At 26.2% G+C, this 27,107-nt stretch overlaps 2 protein-coding genes across 2 annotated transcripts; both read left to right on the top strand.

The window, feature by feature from the left end:
- The first annotated feature begins 539 nt into the window (after window positions 1-539).
- On the top strand, window positions 540-3,755 carry LOC145840429 (transmembrane protein 115-like). The gene is made up of 2 exons (XM_082947690.1): window positions 540-1,418; window positions 2,820-3,755. Exons 1-2 carry the CDS (start codon window positions 559-561, stop codon window positions 2,995-2,997), a joined length of 1,038 nt encoding a protein of 345 aa, XP_082803816.1. The 5' UTR covers window positions 540-558; the 3' UTR covers window positions 2,998-3,755.
- Window positions 3,756-7,606: 3,851 nt separating this feature from the next.
- Window positions 7,607-17,388, top strand: LOC145841537 (uncharacterized). Its single transcript, XM_082948895.1, has 3 exons — window positions 7,607-8,308; window positions 12,177-12,229; window positions 17,211-17,388. The coding sequence occupies exons 1-3, from the start codon at window positions 7,607-7,609 to the stop codon at window positions 17,386-17,388; spliced, it is 933 nt and encodes a 310-aa protein (XP_082805021.1).
- Window positions 17,389-27,107: the final 9,719 nt, after the last annotated feature.

Raw genomic sequence — 27,107 nt, forward strand, 5'->3', positions numbered from 1 at the left:
AAAACTATTTTAGTTTAGATCATTTTTGTTAACAAAACTCAAGTATATTACAAATTTAAGAGTATTTTTAAGCAGCTTATAAATCCTTAACTTAACTGGCAAAATTAAGCTTATAACTTTTCTATATATGCAATATAGAAAAACTTCTTTTTTGATGTTTCATTTTTATCTTTTATTTGAAATACTTCATTCAAATTTGATAATAGATTATCTAAAATTATTAGTAATTTTAAATATGTAATGTTAGTTGATTGTTACAAGAAAAGTTTTTAAAGTTATAGTAATAAAAATTTTTAAATGAATTCAAAAAACACCTGTAAAAATGTAGTTTTTAATAGTTTCAGAAATTGTTTTTGATAAGTTTCTGATAATTAAACCAGAAGAATTTTTTAAGAAATTTATGTCTTAAAAAAGTTTAATACACATTCAAAGAACTTATTAAACTTCTTTTAAAAGTTTAAGTTTTAAGTTGTAATATATAAAATGGTATATAACCATATAATATTATTGAAGAGTAAACTTAAACATGTTTTAGACTGATATAATAAGTAAATAGTAATGAGAAGTGGAGTTCTGGTCAATGCCAGACTTTCTTTGCTCAGTTTTTTATCAGAAACTTCCATAGTCACCAAATCAGGATGTGCATTGCTGGGCATATTTTACTGTCTTTCCTTTGCAGTTGAAACGCACAACATCTTTGCGATTACACCTGGCCACCTAGTTCCACCAAACTTCTGGATTTGGACCGTTTTGACATACCCATTTGTTGAAACATCTTTTTTTAGTTTTTTACTAAACCTCACAGTGTTGCTTGGTACAGTGAAAGTTGTTGAGTCTAACATGTCTAACCTGACGAGTTTTTTGATATTCTTTTCAATTGTAACATCTGTGTCAGGGCTGGTGACATTTTTCAACTACTTGTTTGCCTACATCTTCACCTTTAACCTTTCCTACTTGTTTGACGTCCACATTTTCGGCTTGTACTCGTACATCGGAGCAGCCTTGGTGAGTTTCAAGCAAAGCAGGGGCGACCAAATGGTAGTTGGCTCCGTTGGTCTTTGCATAAAAAACATGCCCCTTGTTTACGTGTGCTTCCTTATTTTCTTGAAGCTTGTCCACTTGATACCATCAGCGCCTGTGTTGCTCGGTCTGAACGGCACAGTGGTGGCTTGGGTCTACTTGAGGTTTTACCAGAGTCACAGCAAGGGCAGAGGGGACCAGGCGGCTCATTTTGCATTTAAAACTTTCTTTCCCAAGCCGATGCATGGGCCGGTGGGAGTGGTCAGCAACTGGGTTTACAAGCTGCTGTTGCTGCTGAAAATTTGCAGGAAAACTTCGTACAGATACGACGTTGGAGCGCCGTCCAAGTTCACCATCACACTGTCTGGAGCGGATGCATTTGATGCTGAAAGACGAAGGTTTGTTTGTTTGTTTAAAAAACTAGTGTTTTGTTATTTGTTTAATTTTGCAAATAAAAAATGGAAATAATAAAAAACATATGTTTGGTTTTAGATGGTAATAAAATATTTTCATTTAAAATGTTTATAGGCAATCAATTGAATTTTATAATAATTTTTATTATGACTTATTTTTTTACTTGTTTGTAAATAGATTTATGCAAATTTTATATTTTATTCGCGACCAGTTTCGGTGGCAAGAGATTGCGACCTTTTCAAGCAAAAATAAAATATGTTTGTAAAATTGTTTAAAATTGTTAGTAAAAAATTTTAGATTATGATACAGTTAAGTAGCGGGTTCTAGGCTTAAAATTTAAAGCTGTTATTTCTAACTAAATTTTTTGCCAAAAAACCTGGAGTTCTGGAACATCCTGGAATTTGACAATTTAGACAAGAAAAACCTGGAATTTTAAAGAACTTTTACATGTTAAATAGTATAATGTCGATTTGACACAAAAAATCTATTTTAAAAAAAACTTGTCAACATTAAAAAAGCTTTATATATCTTTTCAATGTTGTATACTATTTAACACAGTTTTTTTTACATTTAATTAATTTTAAACTAAAAATATTTCTAAAACATGTAATTTTGAAAACCTGGAAGAAATTTTAAAATCTAGAGAGAATTTGTAAATAAAATCATTTCGCAACCTTGTAAATAGATGTTTAATTATGATAAAAAAAACAGCTTTTTAAGTTAATTTTTAAAATATTATATTAGGTTTTAAAAGCTAAAAAGAGTACAGTTTTTATACAAATTAAAATATTTTTTTGAATTTTTTGTGTCGTATTAAACTTTGATTTAAAACAAAATGCACTTGAGAATGTTTAGTATATACATTCAATTGGGCACATGATTGATTTTTAAAATACTGTAGTAATCAAAATCTTTCTGTAAGTACCTTATTTAAGATTATTTTATAACTGTACAAAATATACTACCTGATAACTATCCAGTAAATTGTTATGTTAATAATAAACTATTAAAAGTTTGGTTTAAGCTTGTTTATATTATATTTTATTTTGTTTTTTTTTTTCCTTATTATAGTCATACTTAGCCTACGCATACACTTTAAAAGTCATTGATACAATAACATTAAACATTTTGAAACGTTACTTTTAACGACTTTAAGAATAAAATCAACAAACATAGTTATAAAAACAGCTGACAATGTTATAATTTAATATTATTGTTTTCAACAACTTATAAACTATTTCCGTTGAGTTTGTTACAACACTCATACAACTTTTTTTAGGAAAATAAGGTTTTAATTTTAATGGTCTCTAATATAATAAATTAAGTAGAGTGTATGTTTTTATGTTAAATTTGAGGATATGTTCGAAGATGTTACTTTTTTTTAGAAATAAAGCGATCAAAGCTCTCGACGAGAGACTTCAGAAACAAGATCAGCTGATGGTGTCCGAAGACTGGCCTGATCTCGAAGAAGAAGAAGAGACTAGCAAAGTGAAGCAAGAAGAAGAAAAATCTGTTAAAGTAGAAGTCGAACCACCAGCAGCTCCAGCTACTGAGACTGTTTAGAAAGTATAACTGTTAAATACTACCTACAACATTTGTATAACAGTTTTAATTTTGGTTATTTTGCATTGTGTTGCTCAGATAAGTATTTGTTTTTATACATTTTACAGCTTACTTTTAAAAAAAAATTTAAAGTTATAATTTTTAATTTATTAAAATCTACATAAAACAACTCTTAAAGTCCATTTTTTAAATTATAAGTTATACTTACTGTATTTTTGAACAATATAAACTTCATTTAAACATTTTAGTCACCAATAGTATAATAAAAAAAATTGAATTTAAAATATATGTGAAGCATTATGATAAATATTTAAATTTATTGCAATTATATGCTTTTTATATGTACTTTTTGTTTTGAAATATAGTACGAATGATTTTTTTTAGTTTGTTATTATACAGATTTTTTTTGTTTCGCAGTTTGTTGTAAATATATTGGCATAGAACTAGGAATGTCAAAACATTCCAAACTCTAACTATTCTGTTTTATTTAAAAAAACATTTAAAAGTCTACTTTACGTAGTTTCATTTTAAAACATGCCTAGACTGTACTTAGCTTAAAAATATTTGTTCGATGTTTCTAGTTTTTAAAGTTAGTCACTAACTTTTAGTTTTTTTTTAATCTAGCGTTACAGCTAACTTACTTTATATTTTATGTACATTTAGTTTTATCTCTTAAGCCGCTTTAAACATCTTTATTGAGATTTTTTTACAGTGAGTCTTTGATATACAGCTTATCTTGCTTAAAATTTTCTTATAGCAATACCAACTGTAAAGTACGCATAGTTAAATACACTTCAAGTATTTTTATATCGTATATTACAAAAGTATGTTCTACATTTTTTTTTTCTTATTATATTTGTATTTTTGTTTTTAATTATTTGTAAGTTACAATTTTATGTACTTTAAATTGTTTTTTTACCGACCATTGCTAGTTTACTTTCTATGCATGATAAAAAAACTTAAGAGTTAAATGTTCACATTTTAAAACCCATATACAGACTCAAGATAGCTTCTTATTTTTAATTGCAAACATTAAAAATAACAAAGTATATTATTTTAAAAAATACCTTATTTGAATACATTTTATCGTCTATATAAATATATTGAAATAAAATAAGTTTTTTTTTAGATGAAAATTTTTTTTAAATGTGTTTTTATGATTGTAAAGTCCTAAAAGACTGGATAAAATTTGAGGTACAATAAAAATTAGTAAATAGAAGAATTTTTTTTTTATTTAGATAGTGATTGGACTTTTGTTCTTTTAGATATTAAATTCTTCTAGGTAATTACAGCGCAAATTTTTTTTAGTGGAATGCAAAATTCCTTCTACTCACGAATACTTTTTATTTCGCAGGTCTTTAAAAACGGTGCTTAAGTGAAACATTGTATAGTTATGTAATATGTTAGTTAAGTAATCTGCAAACTAAAGTCTAATCTTTAGATATTACATTTACCGTTCAACCAAGTCGTTCGGTTCACTTTAAAAAAATCTACATGTTTTTCATGTAAATCTTAAGTTTTAATGCAACAATCATTCTAGTTTTATTACAATTGACTTATTTAGCCTGAACATATTTTAGACTTAATCGTTAGAACTTTTAAACTCAATTTTTATATCAATGCATTTAAATTTACCTAGAGTAAAAAATACGTAAGAAAGCACTGATCAATGTTTAAAATAGTTTTATGCTTTTCGATCTACTTTAACTGCTAGGAAATTTTTTAAAATCACCTTTATTGGCGTTAAAGTAAAATAAAGTACAGCTTACACCAAGCTATTGCACCTCAGACTTTTATATTGTTTTTGATTTGGTCTAACTTAAAGTAAAAAACCAAGCTCTCAACTAGCGAATTCTAAATCTTTTGTTAAAGCCAGGGGTGTGCTGGTATTTTGTGACTGCGGGCCAAACTAAAAAAATTCTTTGCGAACCTCAATTGTAGTTTTAGTTACAACAAGAACTTTTTTACTGACTATAGAATATCTGGTTTTAACAACTTCTGCTGTGGTGGGCTAGTTCGCATACTCGCGGGCCGCAGTTTTCTGACCTTTTTTTAAGCTCAATATCTAAAAACTTTTTTCATTGAAATTGTTTACAAAAAAGGTTTTATTAATAAATACTGAACAAATTTCAGTTTAAAACAATGTAAGTCTACTTTGTTATGTTTTACTGTCTTTTGAAAGTTGTTTTATTGCACTGTTTTTTATTGATAACCTAAAGCAAAATATTATTAGCGCCAAATTTATATTAAAAAAACTAAAAGGATATAAAATTAAGAAAATAATCACCTACTTAATTAAATTAAGGACCATAAACAAGACCAAAAACTTACATTAATTTTTATATAAATGAACAAGTCACGACTTTAAGAACTACAGCTTGATTTTGATTAATATATTCTTTACAGTCATAGTTATTTGTGTTAGGCAGTTTGTAGATAAAACTTTAGGCATATAACTACAACTTTTAAAATAAATTGTTGTCTGAATGTTTTTAGTGAAAGTTGAACATGTTTAAGATAAAAAGTACTTTTCGAACAGTTCTAAAATCTAGTTTAATTCAATACTTTGCTTATTTTTTTATAACACACTTTAGTGTAAAATCTGTTTTATACTCTGTTATTTAACTTTATTTATTAACATTAAAGTTTTCAAATCTTACTTTACAACAAAGTCGCTAGATTATACAGGTAAGTTTAGTTTTATTATCCAAACCACTTCAAACATAAACAGTCAGGTTCTTACTTTAGGTGTATTGTGTAGTTTTGATTAAACATTTGTTATTTCTTCATTTTTATGTCTTTTAATTGGTTTTCATCAAAATAATATAACAAAACTAAACATTACAATTATTTTTTGTTGTTTTCATTTATTTGCAGCCTACAAACTTACAAAACTCAAATGCTGGGGACTTTTTATTGTAATTGCCTCATCAATATTGTACATCAATAAAAACGTACACCACCTACAATTGAATAAATTTGAAACAATTTACTGAATCTGTATATTTTTGATGTTTGTCTATAAACATTATTTATCAAAACCTGTATAAAATTTATCTCGGAGATACGATCGAATACTGAGAAAAAACAATAGGAGAAATTAATAAAAAACTGATGTTTTAAACTATAAATTATAATATAAAAATTATATTACAATAAACTGTACAAGGGAACTGGTAAAAAGAAGTTATTAATTAAAGGGTTTAATTGTAAGTTTTTAGCAGAAAAAAGTATCTTTTTACTGTTTTGAAAAACTGTGTTTCTAGCTAAAAAGTACCTCGCTGGCCCCAGATTTTTACTTCGCAGGCCGCATTTTGCCGACCCATGAACAAGACCAAATGTTGTATACTTTTTATTTAATAGAGTATAGCGAAAGGTGTTTACATGACTTTATGTACCAATTAATTGCTAATAACAAAACTTTTTTCATTTAAACGGTTTATTGAGCAATGCTTTCAAAATTTAACTAATTTCCTTGTCAAAACAAAATAAATACTCACAAAAAACTAATTAATCAAACGCAATACGAGTAAACTAAAGAAGCAATCAATATAAAACTAATCAAATTAATCATAAAAACTAAAATAGACAATTAGAACAAAAATGGACTATTTAAAAATGTTAATTGTAATTCTAGATCCTTTATCAGGACCTAGATGTTGATTAAGTTTAGGTTTAAGTTTTTTAATCATAATAGCCTCTACTGCAAGTAAAATATTTCTATTTTTACAAAATTTAATTACCTCAAAACAATTAAAAATATCATTATGATTCTGACAGATTCTACATTGTTCTATATGTAAAAAAACTGCGCTATTTGTAGGTTCTGTATGTTCTTTAATTCTGACGAACAGTTGTCGCTCCGTTTCTCCAATATATTGGGTATCCAGGTCACCTGGACATTGAAACTTATAAACGATGCAACTTCTGTAGAGTTTGTTGATCTTTTCTTTCAGTGAAAAATAGTTTCCAACTTTAGATGTTCTGAAAGCTACTTTGATGTTGATTCCAATTGTTTCCAAATTTTTTGTTATATTTTTGCTGAATTTTTCTGAAACCTTTTTTATATAAGGAACTGTTAGATACTGTTGTTTAGGAATTTGTTGCTTATCTTCTAATTTTTGAAGTTTTTCTATTTCATTGTTTATGAAGTTAATCGGATAGCCGTTTCTCAAAAGAAGATTCTTTATTCTGTTTGTTTCTATGTTCTGTAGTTCTTCTGACACTAATCTTTTGTTTCTGATGAACAACTGTCTAACCAAATTTTTCTTCCATGTCTTCGGGGTACAAGAGTGAAAATTTAATAGTACATCTGTGTTTGATGGTTTCTTGTAAATTGATGTAGTAAATTTGTTCTCTTCCAGCTTAACACTTATGTCAAGAAAAGGAAGTTTACCTGATGTACATGTTTCCATTGTGAAAACAAGATCTTGATGTAGAGTATTTAATTTTTGATTGAATTCGTTTGCTATTTCTTCATTTGAAAAGATAGTAAAAATGTCGTCCACATATCTCGTGTACATTTTTGGTTGAATTTCATTTAAATTCAATAAAAAAAAAAGACATAAAAAGTTTATATACAAGTGTTCCATTAGAGGAAACGATAAACATGGTAGCAGATGATGTATACTCAAAAGAAAATCTTTCAGTATTCACAAAATCAAAAATAACGAAAAAAGTATTCAAGAACATGCTGAAAACTTGCTCACAGAGCATCTTCTGTTTTAATAATCAAGTATTTAAACAAATAGATGGACTATCTATGGGATCACCTTTGGCCCCCCTTTTGGCCAATTGGTTCGTTAGCAAATTAGAAACAAGTCTTCTAAATGAAATTCAACCAAAAATGTACACGAGATATGTGGACGACATTTTTACTATCTTTTCAAATGAAGAAATAGCAAACGAATTCAATCAAAAATTAAATACTCTACATCAAGATCTTGTTTTCACAATGGAAACATGTACATCAGGTAAACTTCCTTTTCTTGACATAAGTGTTAAGCTGGAAGAGAACAAATTTACTACATCAATTTACAAGAAACCATCAAACACAGATGTACTATTAAATTTTCACTCTTGTACCCCGAAGACATGGAAGAAAAATTTGGTTAGACAGTTGTTCATCAGAAACAAAAGATTAGTGTCAGAAGAACTACAGAACATAGAAACAAACAGAATAAAGAATCTTCTTTTGAGAAACGGCTATCCGATTAACTTCATAAACAATGAAATAGAAAAACTTCAAAAATTAGAAGATAAGCAACAAATTCCTAAACAACAGTATCTAACAGTTCCTTATATAAAAAAGGTTTCAGAAAAATTCAGCAAAAATATAACAAAAAATTTGGAAACAATTGGAATCAACATCAAAGTAGCTTTCAGAACATCTAAAGTTGGAAACTATTTTTCACTGAAAGAAAAGATCAACAAACTCTACAGAAGTTGCATCGTTTATAAGTTTCAATGTCCAGGTGACCTGGATACCCAATATATTGGAGAAACGGAGCGACAACTGTTCGTCAGAATTAAAGAACATACAAAACCTACAAATAGCGCAGTTTTTTTACATATAGAACAATGTAGAATCTGTCAGAATCATAATGATATTTTTAATTGTTTTGAGGTAATTAAATTTTGTAAAAATAGAAATATTTTACTTGCAGTAGAGGCTATTATGATTAAAAAACTTAAACCTAAACTTAATCAACATCTAGGTCCTGATAAAGGATCTAGAATTACAATTAACATTTTTAAATAGTCCATTTTTGTTCTAATTGTCTATTTTAGTTTTTATGATTAATTTGATTAGTTTTATATTGATTGCTTCTTTAGTTTACTCGTATTGCGTTTGATTAATTAGTTTTTTGTGAGTATTTATTTTGTTTTGACAAGGAAATTAGTTAAATTTTGAAAGCATTGCTCAATAAACCGTTTAAATGAAAAAAGTTTTTATTTAATAGTATTTGAATGCAAATGTGTAAAGTATACAGAACTGGTTATTTACTTTATTTTTTAATTATTTACAGACGATGAACGTTTTTTGTGTCACCCTGCACAACTATATATAAAAAAAATGTTAAAATTCAACCAAAAGAATTTTAATAATCAAATTTTTGTCTAAATGAGTATAGACTAAATATCTTTCAAGAACTACAAAAATAAAGAAAAAGTGTTTGTTTAATATAGTACTGCGATTTTTTAATTAAGTTACAACAATAGTTAGTACTTTCTTTTGACAATAAAATAGTAGTAAAGTATTAAATATATATACTTAATTCAAATTAAAAATAATTTAAATAAAATTATTAACTTATACTAATGTAAACTAAGTGTTTAAATAAAAATTAAGCAATTTAAACATATCGTTAAAATTTATAGTTACTTATATATCAATTAATTGTGTATTTTCAACTTTTGATATAACAATGAAAGTTCTCAACTTATGAATAAGGAGAGTAATACAACTTTAAATTTTTAAATATTGTTGTCAAATCAATGTTTACTCGCTAAAGTAGTTTAAACGAGACTCTCAGTTAATTTATAAATTCTTATCCAAGTAGAATCTATTTGAATACGATTTTATAATCAAGTGAGGATCTCGTTTAAACTATTTTAAAAACGATTGAAAACGTTCCTCTTTAACAATGGGACGTTTTAATTTTACATTAATAAGTAGTTTACTTAAGCCTTACTTTTATAGTTTATAGAAAATTTCATTTATAACTTATTCAACGACATAATGAACAAAAATCATTTAAAAATCAAGTAGTCTATCATAGTTTCTTCATTGCTGTGAAAGCTTTTTTTTAACGATACATTTATTCCTATAAAAACCCAAAATTATATTAGTAACAAAACTTTATGATAATAATTACCTAGAGAGACTAGAAATTTTAAAATGAAATACAAAATTTAAAAACAAAAATAGAATTACAATAAGATACAAAAGTTTTAACAATAAGTTTTACCAAAATGAAAACGTCATCAAAATTAAATTTTTTGATAAGCTTGTAGGTGAGATTTTAAGCATAAAACATCAAAATATTTGTGTTTGAATAAAAGTTATTTTAACAACTCATGATCTTTTATATTTAATATATGATTGAAATATTGTATTGTTTGTAATAATCTGTGAAAAAAATATCATAGAACATCAATAATTTAAAAAAATTATTATCGAAAACTTTGTTTAGTAAAAAAATAAAACGTACTGTTTAAAATAATTTTGTATAATTTCATTTATAAACTAACTTTATACTATAACCACTGGTAGCTAACTCAAAAGTTTTTCTAAATCTAAATTTCTGCTAACGAACTAGAATGTTTATGTACATACATACATAAAAGAAGCATTAAAAATGATTAAATACGGTATTAATGAGCGTTTTCTGTGTAAAAAAGAAGCTTTGACTTAAGCTGTAGAAGTTGCAACAAACTAATTGCTTTTTTTAAATTAAGTATAATTCAAATTGTCCTAAACAAAACGTTAAAAGGTATCCAAGAGGTGTGAGACTCGATAACCGAAAGATTTTTTGTGAACCAGGTCTTAGGAACAAATATTTTGAGCATTTGTTTTTTCGTTTAATAAACTAGTAAAATAAAAGTAACTATGATTGATCATTAAAAAGGAAGCAATCATTTAAAGATTTTCTAATGCACTTTTGATATAGAAATTCTATTAAAAAAAAACATTGAACAACGGGTTATATAAAATATATTCTTAAAAAAAAAATTTTAACATAAAAAAGTTATAGTAGTTGTAATCAAAAACTTTATGATTTTAAGTATCACAAAAACATTTTGCAAAAAAAGTTCAAACTTAGTAGTAATATTAGTATTAAGCATAGATTTTAAGACTTTGAAAATTTAAATCAATAGAAAACTTTACTTACAATTGATAATGATTTATTGCAATGCCTAAATTAAAAAAGTCAAATTGTCTTTTACGTCTTTGTGAATTTAAATTGTGTATTCAAAACATACTAAAATATACTTTACAAGTTTTGAAAAACTTAAAACATGTACTTTAAAGCAATATTTTAAACCATAGTTTAAAAATAAAATTATAATATTTTTTTTTCAGTATCTGGAGAAGTTAGGAAAGTTAGAAATAATAACTTGCAATTGTTGGTAAAAAATTAATTATAAAACAAAAAGCACAGAACACATAAATAAGTTTAAAATATTTATAGAACTAATGAACTATAATTTTCATTGAGTTGCTTCTAAATAACTAGGAGGTGGGGAAGCACCACTTTTATTTTGTGAATTATTGATATAAGGAGTATATGTCGGTAGAGGTGGAGCTGTCGCGTTATCCAAGGGGTCGCTTGGTAACCAGTTGTCCATGGCAACCGAATTGCTGCTTGTTCGTCTCTCCATGGCAAAATCGTCACCTTTAAGTATGAATTAAGTTAGGAATGAATCATTAGGAAATCTAAACTATGCTTTTAACTTACAAAGTTGCTAAATACTTAACAAGTTACTACTTTAAGTTTTAAAACTATGTTTTATTAACTAGTATTCTAAGTGTACTAAGAAGTTAAATAACAAGTTTTTGGATCACTTATAGTAATATTTTTTGTTTAAAAAAACCGTTTCAAAAAAAAACTAAGATTTTTATCATTTAAGTATTTATAAAATATGGTTTAGTAGTTAATTAAAACATTTAAACTAATCTATTCATTAAACTTAACATGGATTAAATGTTTAAATATTTAAAAGAAAACACATTCAAATCCTTAAAGCCGCTAAATTTATACTTTATTAAACTTTTTTAGTTATAAGTATTTTTCAATTAGTTTAGTATTTTAAATATCAGCTGCTAAAAAATATAAATAAAAAACAAACCAATCAAATTACTGTTGTCCACGTTTTCATTACTTTGTTCTATACATCTATTTTCAAATTCATCCTAGTAAAGCATTTTTACTGTTTAGTTTATGTTCCATAATATATACGACACTTTAAACTAAACCGTTTAATTAAAAGACACCATAAAGAAAAATTTAATAAAACTCCGTATGGTATCCTTAACACGACAGTTGAGCTTGTCTTTTTCATTTCGACAATTAAAAAAAAATGATCAAAATATGTTATGTTTTTCAAACTAGTATTTAGAATTACGATCAAACGATGTACTAACTTTTTTCTTGATATATTTGTTAACATTGTAGATTGTTGTAATAAAAGCCCCAATGTTCATGACAGCAAATGTTGCTGCCATGAAGTTAGGGTTGGCTTCTTCGTTATGCTGTTTGAATATAAATTATTTTATAAACATTTACTAGTCTTGTATAATTCTCACCCGTTTTAAAAAATAATACTTTTATGTGTTTTTAAGTACACAAATTGTTGTGCACTGTTTGAAACTAATAAAAACAAAATATTATACGAGAAATGTATAAAACTCAGATGAAAAAATCCAGTGCTTAGAAACTAATAAAAACTAAAGATTTTAGCAGTAACAAAACTTTTATTATACTTTTTACCATAACGCGTGAATATTTTTAAAGAAAATAACATTTCTTTGTAAATTGTGTAGATCATTTATGTGTAAACTATTCTGAACTGCAAGAAAAAACAAAGCAACTATTCCAATAACGTCAATTACAATAGAAATCTGCAAAATAATACAATTTTAAAAATTAATAAGTTTTTTTTTATGTTTTCTTCTTTATTACTTACTTTAATAAAAGCTTACGAAGACATTTAACTTGAATCCAACAATATAAAATTCTGTGTTTAAACAATACATTGTATGACATACACAGTTTTAGTTTAAATTTTGTCAATAAGTCTTTACGCATTGTAGGTTATAGAAGGTCTGGTTTAATATCATAACCGATAGAAAAAAGTACGTAGTACGATTTGAAATTTTTACAACACAAATTCTTAAATATACGTCACAAACAAAGCGAAACATAACGAACGTTTACAAAAACGACAAATTGTTAATATAATTTTTTTTCTTAAAGATGTAAAATTAATTTATTTCAGATTATTCTTAAATAAGTCTTTGATTAGTTTTCTATTTTTGATAATTCAAAACGTTTAGTGTGCAATCCTTTTTTTTTAGTATAAATGTATGCAAGTAGATTTAAAAACTTAAATTTAGGGAAAATCTGCTAGTTTAACGTATTTTTTTATTCTACAAAATAGATAACTAACCTTATCATATTCTAAAAATAATGTAACCACTTGGAAAATTGCAGCTACCAAGACCTATTAAAATGTATAAAAGTGTATAAAATTGTTAAAAAGTATTAAAAAGTGTATATCTTGTAAAAAATTAAACAAGTAATATTAGTTAAAAATAAAACAGTAATAAAAAATATTAAATTGTAAAAATTGCGTTCTTTTTTGGTAATTTGCACGTGAGCTGTCAAAATGGTAATAGTTATTATGCTAATTAAACACTAAAGCAAAAAAAAAAACATATTTATTAATTTAATATTTTCACGATAATTTTTTCGAGTAAATAAAGCAACGGTTTTTCACAAATATGCACTTTTATAAAACCATAATTAATTATTTTTTAAAGTTTTCAAACAGAACTGTCGTCAAATGTGCTTTGCTTACTATTTTTAAGCGAAATTAAAATTATTGCTTTATTCTGTGATTTATTGCAAAAGTCTTATAAGCAAAAGATATTTTACTAAAGTAATTAAATTTTTGCAAGACTTACAGTTATGGAACAGAATAATAGCCCATAGAAAGAATTACCATCTTTTATTTCCGAAATTCCAAGATAGAAAACAAATCCAGAAAGAAAAACTGTAGTAAACTGTGAAAAAAAAAACTGTAATAAGCATTAAAAATCTAACACTTTACAATTAATAAAAAAATGAACTCACTAATGCTGTTAGCAACATATGAATTGATAATTAATTTGTTATCTTTTTACTAACTTGTCTGTAATTTTTTGTTATTATTAAATGAAAACTAAAACACCGAATTCTTTTGAAATATTTTTTGTGCTTTGAATTATAAATAAATTATAAGTATAACAACTAAAAGATTATCTGGTAAAGCTTAGGGAGATGTTTAAGGTAAATAACGTTTAGTTTAGAAAAACATACTTTCAAAACTATTTGATCTATTGGTTTATAAAAATTAAGAAGACACTAAAAACTTTTTCTTAAACATTTCAGAAAATTTTTTTCTATTAAATCTTAGAACTTCTCAGAACTATATTGCAAAAAGTAATAAGAACTATCTCTAAGTTGAATCAATTTATTAGAAAAATAAATTCAATAGATTCTTTGTACTGTTTAAATTTTGATATTCTCCTTCAAACTTCTTCAAACTAAAAAATGTTTTTGTTTTAATATTAAGATATCAAAACATACGAAGATTTTTTTCTTGACAAAAACCTGTAAAACTTGTAAAAAAAATCAAAGCACTAAAACAGCATTACTTATCCTAACTCAAACAAATTTTTATTAAGTAATTTATAAAACTTTAAGTTGAAACCCAAAACTTAACTTATGTATTCAATAACATTTCTCCCTAAAGCACTGAATAAATCGTATGTATCAAAGATGCTTAGTCTACAAGTTTACATGTCCAGGTGATCTGAACAACCAATATGTTTGTGAGACTGAAAGACAACTTTTCGTAAGAATCAAAGAGCATGTACCTCAAACTAATAGTGCAGTATTTAAACATTTCGAGAGTTGTGCGTTTTGTACAAATTACAACAACATTATATTAAATCGTCATTCAGTTTTGAAATCATTAAAACTTGCAGTTCTATAATAGTCTAAAATCTACAGAAGCTTTACAAGTTCAACCAAAATTGAATAATCAGCTGGGCCCTGATAAAGTATCAAGAGTTACTACTAACATATTTAAATTATTGTTATTTATAATTATTTTTTTATTAAAAAAATCCTTTTTTGTTATTTACTTGTCGTTTTAGTTAATGTTTTTTTAAAGTATTTAGTTTAACTCTATATTTATTGTTTTTAGTTAAAATTTATTAATTATAAATATATTTGACAAGAGAAATTGTGAGTTCAAAAAGCGCTTAAATTGTTAATAAAAGTTATAATGGAAAAAAGTCTTGTGTCTTGCAATAAAATGGTATTTGAAATCATTTAAGTAGTACTAACCTAAACAAAAACTTAATTAAAAAAGTAGAAATTAAAAAAAAAACAGTAAAAAATTACAAACTTATCTAGATCAGTCATTGTAAAAAATATAAAGATTTGATATCTATACCAAAAATTTACACAACTTTTATAATTAAAAAGACAGAAACAAAAACTTTTGAACATATATTTTTATCTTACTTATACAAAGAACTCAGTAATTTTTTATGCATATAAAATACACAATAATATCTTAATAAAATTTAAAGTATTCATTGAAAAACCAAAGTTATAAATCAAAGTTTTTACTACAAAAATAGTTTAATGTTAGTAAAAATCAAAAAATTACTTGTAAACAATTAACTTATACTCATAAAGGTTTTTTTAATCAGTTAAAGTAATCTAATAGCCTGCTTATATCATAAGATCTCTTTCAGTTTTGCATTATGTTAATACGATTATTCATATTTATCAGAAATTAAAAGGCTTAAAAGTTTTGAAAGCAAAAAGAAGAGCTTTTGTTGCCCAAAATGTTTCTTTTATTTAAAACAAATCATTTGTAAGTTTACACAAATGCTTAAATGATTTTTCTGTGTATAATATACTGCTTAACACTAAGATAGCTTTACTCTATTAGACTGTAGAATTAGATATTATAACTTGTATTGTTTAAGAATACTAATAATATGTGATAAACTGCACTGCACTTTTTCAACAAAAAAAAAATATATTTTCATTTAAAACTCTTGCAAAAAGCACTTTAAGATTTTTTCGGATGCATTTGATGCTGAAAGACGAAGGTTTGTTTGTTTGTTTAAAAAACTAGTGTTTTAATACTGGTTTAATTTGAAATAATAAATGGAAATAATAAAAAACATATGCTTGATTTATAGGCTTTCAATCAACTTTTATCATAAATTTTTCATGAATATTTTTTTTACTTATTTGTAAAAAATTAAGATTTTGATACAGTTAAGTAGCAGGTCTAGGCTTAAAATTTTCAGTTTTTTTTTCTAACTAAAATTTTTGCCAAAAAACTTGGAATCCTGGAGTTTGACAATTTAGGCTAAAAAACCTGGAAAAACCTGGATTTTAAGAAATTAAAAAAACCTTGAATTTTAAACAAAAATCACTAAAAAAACAGAAATTTTAAAGAACTTTGACATGAAAATAGTAAAATTTTGGTTGGAAACAAAATGTCTATCGTCAAAAATAAAAATTTGTCAACATCAAAAATTTTTCTTATTGAAAAACACATTTAAAAAGCTTACATATTTTTTCAATCTTGTATACTGTTTAACAAAGTTGTTTACCTTTAATTAATTTTAAACTAAAAATAGTCCCTAAAACGTGTAATTCATAAAACCTGCGAGAAATTTTTAAAACCTGTAGAGATTTATAAAAAAAATTCGTAATCCTATAAACAGATGTTTAATTGTGATAAAAAACTAGCTTTTCATATTATTATTTAAAATATTATATTAGGTTTTTAAAGCTTAAAAGAGTACAGTTTCTATACAAGTTTAAATATTTTTTTTAATTTTTTTGTGTCGTATTAAACTTTGATTTAAAACAAAATGAACTTTAGAATTTTTATTATTCAATTGGGCACAATACTGTAGTAATCAAAATCTTTCTGTAAGTACCTTATTTAAGATTATTTTATAACTGTACAAAATATCCTACTTGGTAACTATCCAGTAATTTATCATGTTAGTAATAAACAATTAAAACTTTAGTTTAAACTTGTTTATATAATATCTAACTTTGCTTTTAGTTTTTTTTCTTTTGATATAATCATACACTAGCCTACGCATACATTTTTTAAAGTCATTAATACACAAACATTAAGTCTTTAAAACGTTATTTTTAACGACTTTTAAGATAAAGTGTAACAAACATAGTCATAAAAAACAGCTGACAATGTTGTAATTTAATGTTTTTTTTTTCACAACTTATAAACTGTTTTCGTTGAGTTTATTACAACACTCTTATAACTTTTTAAATTGAAAATAAGGTTGTTAATTTCAATGGTCTTTAATATAATTAATTAAGTAGAGTGTATGTTTTTATGTTAAATTTGAGGATATGTTCGAAGATGTTACTTTTTTTTAGAAATAAAGCGATCAAAGCTCTCGATGAGAGACTTCAAAAACAAGATCAGCTGATGGTATCCGAAGACTGGCCTGATCTCGAAGAAGAAGAAGAGACTAGTGAAGTGAAGCAAGAAGAAGAAAAATCTGTTAAAGTAGAAGTCGAACCACCAGCAGCTCCAGCTACTGACACTGTTTAGAAAGTATAACTGTTAAATACTACCTACAACATTTGTATAACAGTTTTAGTTATCGATTTTTATTTTGCATTGTATTGCTCAGAGAAGTATTTGTTTTTATATACTTTACAATTTAATTTTAAAAAAATTTCAAAAGTTATAATTTTTGATTTAATAAAAACTACATAAAATAACTATTAAAATCCAATTTTTAATTATAAGTTATACTTACTGTATTTTTGAACAATACAAACTTCATTTAAATTTTTTAGTCACCAATAGTATAATAATTTTTTTTGAATTTAAAATATATGTGAAGCATTATGATATATAATCAAATTTATTGCAATTATATGCTTTTTATATGTACTTTTGTTTTGAAATATAGTACAAACGATTTTTTTTAGTTTGTTAATAAAGATTTTTTTTGTTTTGCAGTTTGTTGTAAATATATTGGCATAGAACTAGGAATGTCAAAACATTCCAAACTCTAACTATTCTTTTTATTTAAAACAAACATTTAAAAGTCTACTTTACGTAGTTTCATTTTAAAACATACCTAAACTGTCCTTAGTTTGAAAATATTTGTTTGATATTTCCAGCTTTTAAAGTTAGTCACTAACTTTTAGTTTTTTATAATCTAGCGTTACAGCTAACTTACTATATATTTATGTACATTTAGTTTTATCTCTTAAGCCGCTTCAAACATCTTTATTGAGATTTTTTACAGTAAGTCTTTGATATACAGCTTATCTTGCTTAAAATTTTCTTATAACAATACAAACTGTAAAGTACGCATAGTTAAATACACTTCAAGTACTTTTTTATCGTATATTACAAAAGTATGTTCTACAATTTCTTTTTATTTTTCTTTCTTTAGTTGTGTTTTTTTTTTGTAAGTTACAATTTTGTGTATTTTAAATTGTTTGTTTACCGACCATTGCTAGTTTACTTTCTATGCATGATAAAAAAAAACTTATCACTTAAATGTTCCTATTTTAAAACCCATATACAGATTTGCTTCTTATTTTTAATTGCAAACATTAAAAATAACAAAGTATATTATTTTAAAAAATACCTTATTTGAATATATTTTATTGTCTATATAAATATATTGAAATTTTTTAAATGAAAAAATGTTAAAATTGTGTGTAAAGTCCTAAAAGACTAGATAAAATTTGTGGTACAATAAATAAGTAAATAGTCGAGAAAAAAATATTATTCACATAGTGATTGGACTTTTGTTCTTTTAGATATTAAACACTTCTAGGTAATTACAGCGCAAAATTTTTTTAGTGGAATGCAAAATTCCTTCTACTCACGAATCTTTTTACTTCGCAGGTCGTTAAAAACGGTCCTTAAGTGAAACATTGTATAGTTTTAAGTAATCTGCAAACTAAAATCTAATCTTTAAATATTACATTTACCGTTCAACCAAGTCGTTCGGTTCACTAAAAAAATAATCTACATGTTTTTCATGTAAATCTTAAGTTTTAATGCAACAATCATTCTAGTTTTATTACAAAAGACTTATTTAGCCTGAACATATTTTAGACCAGGGTTTCCCAAAGTGGGCGATATCGCCCCCCTGGGGGCGATAATTAGTAAGGGGGCGAAAGGGTGGGCGATAACTAGTAAGGGGGCGAAAAGGGGGCGATTTTAAAATTTTGGGCAGTCATAAAATTTTTACTTTTTATATTGCTATTTTACTAATTTTAGCTTGCTATTAAATATTTGACCCTGAGGTAAAACTTAAACAAAAAAAGTTAATTTTGTTTATGTAAAATATAGAGAACAAAATCAAGTAACTCCTACTTTCAAGTAAATTACATATTTTCGTTCATATATTTTCTTATTTGACAATTACATAGATCATAGACGATCGGAATTTATCTCACCATTTCGTAACCTGACATATATGTTATTTGGGATCATAAATGGTTTGTAAAAATCTGTGTTATATGTTATTAAATTTCTAGGTAAACTGGCAACCCTGTATACTTTTATTTTTATTGGAAATATCATGAGGTGATAGTTATATCACTTCATGATATTTCCAATTGATTTTTGAAAAGTCACTAAGTTAAACTAAGAAAAAAAATTGTACAGGGTTGCCAATTTACCTAAAAACCTGGAATTTGACAATTTAGGCAAGAAAAAAACCTAGAAATCTGGAATTTTTAACAATTTCAGTATATTAAGTAGTAAAATTTAGATTTGACAAAAAAAGCTATCATATATATATATAAATGTGGACCCCTACGAGGCAGATCTTTTTGAAGTAAACGACTTACAGGAATTTTTCTCAGACTTACAAACTGACCTTGAACTGTAAATATTTCCAAAGAACGATATGAAAGCTTTTGGACTCAACAAAAACTAAGGCAAAAGTATCCAATTATTTGAGAGAAACTTAGATTGTTGTTTATAGTTTTTCCTTCTAGCTATCAAGTTGAGAAAGCTTTCAGTTCAGTTATCAACATCTTGAGCAAAACATCTAATCTAGATATTTGTAAAGGAGGCTTTATTTTACTGATTAAGAACCAGATTAGAAAAACTTGCAAGCAGTCATGAACCTCATCCTTCACATTATATTAGTCTTCAGTAGCAGACATTATTTTTTGAAAGTTTTATTTTATTTGATCTTTTAAAATACTTCTTATTTAACCTGGTTTGTATTGTATTTAAGTAGTCTTTTTTAAATAAAAAAATTATTAAGTTATTTATTCTACAACAGGTTTGCATAATGCCTAATAAATATTAATTACGGTAGACTTCCTCTTGAGTTCGCACTTTTTACCAAAAAAAAGTGCAAAATTATATTTTCCAAAATTTAACTTAAATAAAGTCTATTACTAACTAAGTATTAATAAAACAAAAAACTAAATAATATTTAATAGCTTATATAGATCATTTAATGAATGTTTGTTTTATGTTTTAGTTGACTTCATGTGTATGCATAACGTTATTGCATATAACATATTTAAATTTATCATTTTGTAAAAAAAATGGTAACAATTTTTGAGTTTGCACTTTTTGATTTTGTTCAAAGTGCGAACTTAAGCGGAAGTCTACTGTATTTATTAAATGGTTTATGTTTTAAATCTGTTAATAGTTTTATTTTGACCTTGTTAATTTTGTAGTTTATATTTAGGTTTTACATAACACTAAAATTTTTTATAGCATAGTGATTAAAGTATTTGTTTGAAAGAAATTTATTTGACAAATTTTTTTTATTACTTCTTTAACCTGTATAAATAAAAAAATCTTGATAACCATTAAAATTTTTATTTCAAATTTTTTTTTGGTTTTAAAAGAGTATATATTTGAGGTCTCTATTTTAAATGACTTCAAATTTTTCATTTAATAGATTCTTAAACTCAATTTTATTTTCTAACTTGATTTATAATTGTTAAAAAATCTATATATTAAGGAAATTTAAACTATTAATACAACTGTGTTTTGTTTTATCTTAGTTTTTAATATTTTAGCAGTTAGAATGTGTTGTTTATTCTAATAGTTCAACACTAGCTTTTAGTTTTTCACTATTTTCTTCTGGTAAATTATTATAAGCTAATAAATAGAGAAAAAATAAATTTAAACAGTATTAGACTGCTACAATTACAAAACAAAATTTTAACCTAATTAAAAGAATAGTTTAATCGATCACTTTCTGTTCACAGAATTAACTGTAAAAATTTTGATTTTTTGAATTTAAATTAAGAAAAAAAAAATGTTAAAATTAGGGTTTAGTTTCCTAAAGGTTATTCCAAGTCAAATACTATTTAATGATATTCTACAACAAAACATATAGTTTAAAAAGTTTAAAAGTAAGTCTATAACTTTACAACTAACTTGCTTATAATATATTTTAGCATTGAAATTAATAATTTTACTGCATTAACTGAAGCTGTTGATGATTATTGTGAGATAATCAACCAGTTGGTCAAACTTCCTCAAACTATATCAGAAATTATGTTTTAATATTTATTTTATTATGTGTAAAATAAACTGTTCATTCTTTTATAGTTTTTTAATTTCTGGTATAGTAATTTTAGAATATGCCTGTTTATATAACAATTTAAGTATTTTGTGTGGCTTAAATAAGTTACTTAGTATTAACTTCTAAGTGTCCGAGAAATTCGTTAAATAAGAGATTATTATAATGTCAGGTTTAAGTTAAGATTTCAGATGAATAACGTACGGTTAAGATCCAGTCAAATTTCGACCCGCTAAGTATCTTGAAAACTACTTGTGCAAAATAAACAAAATTTAGTTTTTTGATACTTAATATTTTGAAATACACTTTAAATTTGGTTTTCAGTTCACAATAGTATTTCCTAGATCACAATAATACTAAATTATTTTATTACAATTTTGCTCGAGTTTTTTATTTTTCATATATGTTGTTTTTTTAGATTATGCAGCTCACAATTACATTTTTCAACGAGTTGAAACTAGAAATTTTTTTTTAGTAAATATGAATTGCTGACTACAAAAGTTGTCCATCACTACCCTAAAAGTTTCATTAGTTTCAAAACAATTCATATCTAAACAGGATTGATTACAGATTACACAAAGCTTTTTAATAATTAAGTATTTTAATACACTTTACTGGGCTTATAAGAAAACAAATGTAACTTATTTTCTCGAGCCCTGTAAACTACGTTAAACACAGCCAAAAAGTGGGTGCATAAGAAATACCAGACTAAATTACATTTCAAACACAACTTTTTCGGCTCAAAAGTTTGTACACAAGAGAAAAAACTACTTTGTAAAATCGTGGGGGGCGATTATTTTTCAAATTTCTGAAAAGGGGGCGATTTAGAAGATGAGTTTGGGAAACCCTGTTTTAGACAGTCGTTAAAAATTTTAAACTCAATTAATTTTTATATCAATGCATTTAAATTTACTTATAGTAAAAAATACGTAAGAAAGCACTGATCAATGTTTAAAATAGTTTTATGCTTTTCGATGTACTTTAGCTGCTCTGAAAAATTAAAAAATCACCTTTATCGGCATTAAAATAAAATAAAGTACAACTTACACCAAGCTATTGCACCTCAGACTTTTATATTGCTATTCGATTTAAGCTAATTTTAAATAAAAAAACAAGCTCTCGGTTAGAAACTTCTAAAACTTTTAGAAATCCCTTTTTAAAGCCAGGGGTGTGCTGGAATTTTTTGATTGCGGAACAAACTAAAAAAATTCTTTGCGGACCTCAATTTTAGTTTTAGTTACAACAAGAACTTTTTTACTGACTACAGAATATCTGGTTTCAACAACTTCTGCTGTGGCGGGTTCGCATACTCGCGGGCCGCAGTTTTCTGACCTTTTTTATAAGCTGAACAACTCAAAACTTTTTCATTGAAATTGTTTACAAGAAAGGTTTTTTAAATGCATACTGAACAAATTTCAGTTCAAAACAATGTTAGTAAATATACAAAATAAGAAGTTTCAATGTAAGTCTACTTTATTATGTTTTACTGTCTTTTGAAAGTTGTTTTATTGCACTGTTTTTTTATTGATAACCTAAAACCAAAATATCATTAGCGCCAAATTTATATAAAAAAACTAAAAGGATATTAAATTAAGAAATAATCACCTAGTTAATTAAATTAAGGACCATAAACTTAACATTAATTTTTATAAAAATGAACAAGTCACGACTTTAAGAACTACAGTTCGAATTTAATTGATATAATCTTTACCGTCATAGCTATTTGTGTTATGCAGTTTGTAGATAGAACTTTAAGCATATAACTACAACTTTTAAGATAAATTGTTGTCTTAATGTTTTTAGTGAAAGTTGAACATGTTTAAGATAAAAAGTACTTTTCGAACAGTTCTAAAATCTAGTTTAATTCAATACTTTGCTTATTTTTTTTATAAAACACTTGAGTGTAAAATCTGTTTTATACTCAGTTATTTAACTTATTTATTATTATCAAAGTTTTCAAATCTTTACAACAAAGTCGCTAGATTATACAGGTAAGTTCAGTTTTATTATTCAAACCACTTCAAACATAAACAGTCAGGTTCTTACTTTAGGTATATTGTGTACAGTAGACTATCGCTTAAGTACGCACTTTATTTGGTACGCACTTATCAAGAAAGCAAAAAAAAAAAAAAAAATTTTATGTATTTTTTTTTTTGTATATTTATATCTATATGCGAGCCCTTAAGGCTGCTTTGTTTAGCAAACGTTGATATTTTTCATGGGTCCTTTTTAGCTTGTGATAAAGTTCAGGAGCTATACCAAGTGCTTTTCAATCATCTAGTTTTTCCAGATTACTTTATGTTTCCAGGTAGAATGACCAACCTGCTGAGTTAGCCTGAGACTTTCACAACTTTTAAACTAGGGTAAGTAATCCTGAGTAGTCTAAGTGGCCTGAGATTGTGACAGTCCTTTTATTAAATATTAATCAACTAAATACTTATGTAGTGAATAATGATATTTGAGCTGTAATGCTATAAAATAAATAAATTTAGATGACAAAGTTAAATAAATCTACAAACACAACATAGTTAAGTCATATTTTAATTTAAATGTACACACATTGATGTTTTGAAAATGTTTGATAAACACAATGTAGTTTGGTACAATCCCTCTAACAAAACAAAATATGTGGCTAGTTGTTAAAAAGATAACAAACACTTAAATTTCATATTATACTATGTCATCAAAAAGTACACACTACCCGTGCTAAATACGCACTTTTAGGTCGGGTTCAATTTGCGTATTTAAGCGGTAGTCTACTGTAGTTTTGATTTAAAGTTGGTTTTTTCTTCTTTTTTTATGTCTTTTAAGTTGGTTTTCATCAATCTTACATAACAAAAGTAAACATTGCAATTATTTTTTGTTGTTTTTATTTATTTTCAGCCTACAAACTTACAAAATCTAGATGCTGGGGACTTATTATTGTAATTGCCTAAGCATTCCTAATTTAATTTCAATAAAAGGAATAAAATAAATGAAAACAAAATGAAATGAAAATATTTTTTAGTTGGAATGACAATAAACGTACATCAATAAAAACGTACACCACCTACAATTGAATAAATTTGAAACAGTTTACTGATTCTGTATATTTTTAATGTTTGTTTATAAACATTATTTATCAAAACCTGTATAAAATTTGGGAGCGGGTCAGAATGACACAGCGACAAAATGACACGGTCGTCAAATAGACACGGTGCGTCACCTTGGCACGGAGGGTCACTTTGGCACGGCGACAAAATGACACGGTGCGTCACTTTGGCACAGAGGGTCACTTTAGCACGGCGACAAAATGACACGGTGCGTCACTTTGGCACAGCGACAAAATGACACGGTGCGTCACCTTGGCACGGTGCGTCACTTTGGCACGGAGGGTTACTTTGGCACGGCGACAAAATGACACGGTGCGTCACTTTGGCACGGAGGGTCACTTTGGCACAGCGACAAAACGACACGGTGCGTCACTTTGGCACGGAGGGTCACTTTAGCACAGCGACAAAATGACACGGTGCGTCACTTTGGCACAGCGACAAAACAACACGGTGCGTCACTTTGGCACGGAGGGTCACTTTGGCACAGCGACAAAACAACACGGTGCATCACTTTGGCACGGAGGTTCACTTTGGCGCAGCGAAAAAATGACACGGAGGGTCACTTTAGCACAGCGACAAAATGACACGATGGTTAATAAGGGAGGAAACGATTTGTTGTGAAGCTTCAATCTTCATTGGTATGGACAACGATCTTATTTTTCTAGGAAACTTTTCGGTTTCCTGTCTTCTAACCTGTATTGTAGAAATAGCAACAATCACATTGATTAATTTTAAAAACAAAGACCGCAGGAATTTTTGATTGTGACTTCATAAAATAAAGTGAAACACGTTTATACCTTCTATTGTCCATTGTCGTACTTAAAAACAACATACTCATTTTTAAGCAGTAGCAAGGTGTTAGGTGTGCTTAAAAGCTGTGCTTAATAAACGACAAATAGTTGTTTGTATCAAACAACGTTCACAAAGATGCAAAAGCAGCAACTTTTTTAACAAAATACGACTGCCAAAATTAAAGATAATTTATTTTTAGTTTCTTTCGAATGGAAAAACTTAAACACAGTTTAGTACTAGAACTTGAAACGAGTAATCAAAATTAGAAAATGACTTGCCATTTTACAACTAGAAAGATAAAAACTCATATAAACATATTTTTTAAACTTCAGCAACATTCTGATTTAATAAATACAATCTACATTTTAGATAAATCATTCAGCACATCAAAACAATAAACTAGTAGTGTAAATAAAGAGGAAAATTTGTTTTATAAACTAAAAATCAGACGTTATCGAAAAAAAATTTTCTGCTGTTGTAATTCTAAATTCTAATGCGGTTTTTATTTTACGTTTTTATGCTTAAAAAAATTAATACTTGCGCTCTTTTGGCGACTTAACAGGTTGCAATTTTGAACTAAAAGACTGCGTTCCCTGACGACCTACGTTAGTAGCAATATCTTCAAAAAATCATTGTGCACTTGACTTAAAAGATCGAAATTTTTCGCCTCTATGCGACTTATGTTAGTTGCAACATATATCGTGCACTTAAAAGTAGAAACATAATGCTCTTTCGCAAATAAAATTGTGCACCTAAGCACTAAAAATGCATAGATAAAAGTATAATTACAAATAACCGCAAATAAATTAGTTTTTTTAGCAAAACATTCCCTACATCAAGCATCTCTTTAAATAAAGCTCAATAAACCACCAATACACACTTGTAATACAATTGTAGACTTGCTTTAACAAAATACAATTTTTCTTACTATTATAATAGTAAAACTTCGCAATATAAAACATTATCGCAATTGATATTGTCAAGATTTTAAACTCGTTAAAAAATTGATTAGTAATTATCTAAATTATTTTCTCGCTCCGTTTTTTAATGGATTAGGCGTCTGATTCCTATTAGATTATTCCTAAAGCTCAGGCAACTCGTGGTCTCCAATGACTCAATACAGATATTGGAGACCACGGGTGCCCATGATAATTAGGTAAATATAACATCGCTTTCACCAATTACTCCCAATTGCCCCATACTTTCAAAATGTTGTCTATTTTATATCAAAAGTAAATAAAAAAAATTTTAACTCTTTCATCAGAAAGAAGTTAGCTCCTAATTGATAAACAACATTGTTTTAAAATTTTAGAAAAAAGTTTTTTATAAATCCTAGAAAATGTATTTATTTTTACAAAAAACTCCTTTTTTATTCGCAAGATTAAAAATAGAAAATTAGATATTATTTTCATAACAGAGTTAAGACAAAACCGAGTTTTTTAAAACTTTGTAATAAATCTAAAGAATATAAAGTAGCAGAAATGTTTTACAAGCAAATTAAAATCTGCTTTTACTGTATTATTATGAAATTTATTTACTGATTTAGTATTAAATATAAATGCTATTTAATTCCTTATATGCAATAAAATACTATAATATCTGTCATACTCTAAGTTTAATTTTTTATATTTTAGACTTAAAAGTTTTGTAAAAATAAAAAAGACTTATAGTATTAACTTTAATAGAATGGCTGCAGCTTTAATTAGAAGGCTGCAGCAGCAATGTTGTATGTATAACCTCTAGTGATTATTTTTTTTTAAGTGATAAATATATAAATGCGCATGAATGGTTGCATCAGACTCTTAATATTTTCTCAACTGTTCATAATACTATTTTTAACTTTTTCATAAATTTAG

Source organism: Thalia democratica, chromosome 7, assembly GCF_965202585.1.
Source record: "Thalia democratica chromosome 7, ktThaDemo2.hap1.1, whole genome shotgun sequence".
Taxonomy (NCBI): Eukaryota; Metazoa; Chordata; class Thaliacea; order Salpida; family Salpidae; genus Thalia; species Thalia democratica.

What these genes read in the sequence shown, in the direction of transcription:
- LOC145840429 (XM_082947690.1), top strand. Translation starts at nt 559, where the DNA reads ATGAGAAGTGGAGTTCTGGTCAATGCCAGACTTTCTTTGCTCAGTTTT. An exon ending in TTTGATGCTGAAAGACGAAG is followed by an intron (nt 1,419 to 2,819) that starts GTTTGTTTGTTT and finishes ACTTTTTTTTAG; the next exon opens with AAATAAAGCGATCAAAGCTC.
- LOC145841537 (XM_082948895.1), top strand. Translation starts at nt 7,607, where the DNA reads ATGGTAGCAGATGATGTATACTCAAAAGAAAATCTTTCAGTATTCACA. An exon ending in CAGTTCCTTATATAAAAAAG is followed by an intron (nt 8,309 to 12,176) that starts GTTTCAGAAAAA and finishes TTAACATTGTAG; the next exon opens with ATTGTTGTAATAAAAGCCCC. An exon ending in GCAAATGTTGCTGCCATGAA is followed by an intron (nt 12,230 to 17,210) that starts GTTAGGGTTGGC and finishes ACTTTTTTTTAG; the next exon opens with AAATAAAGCGATCAAAGCTC.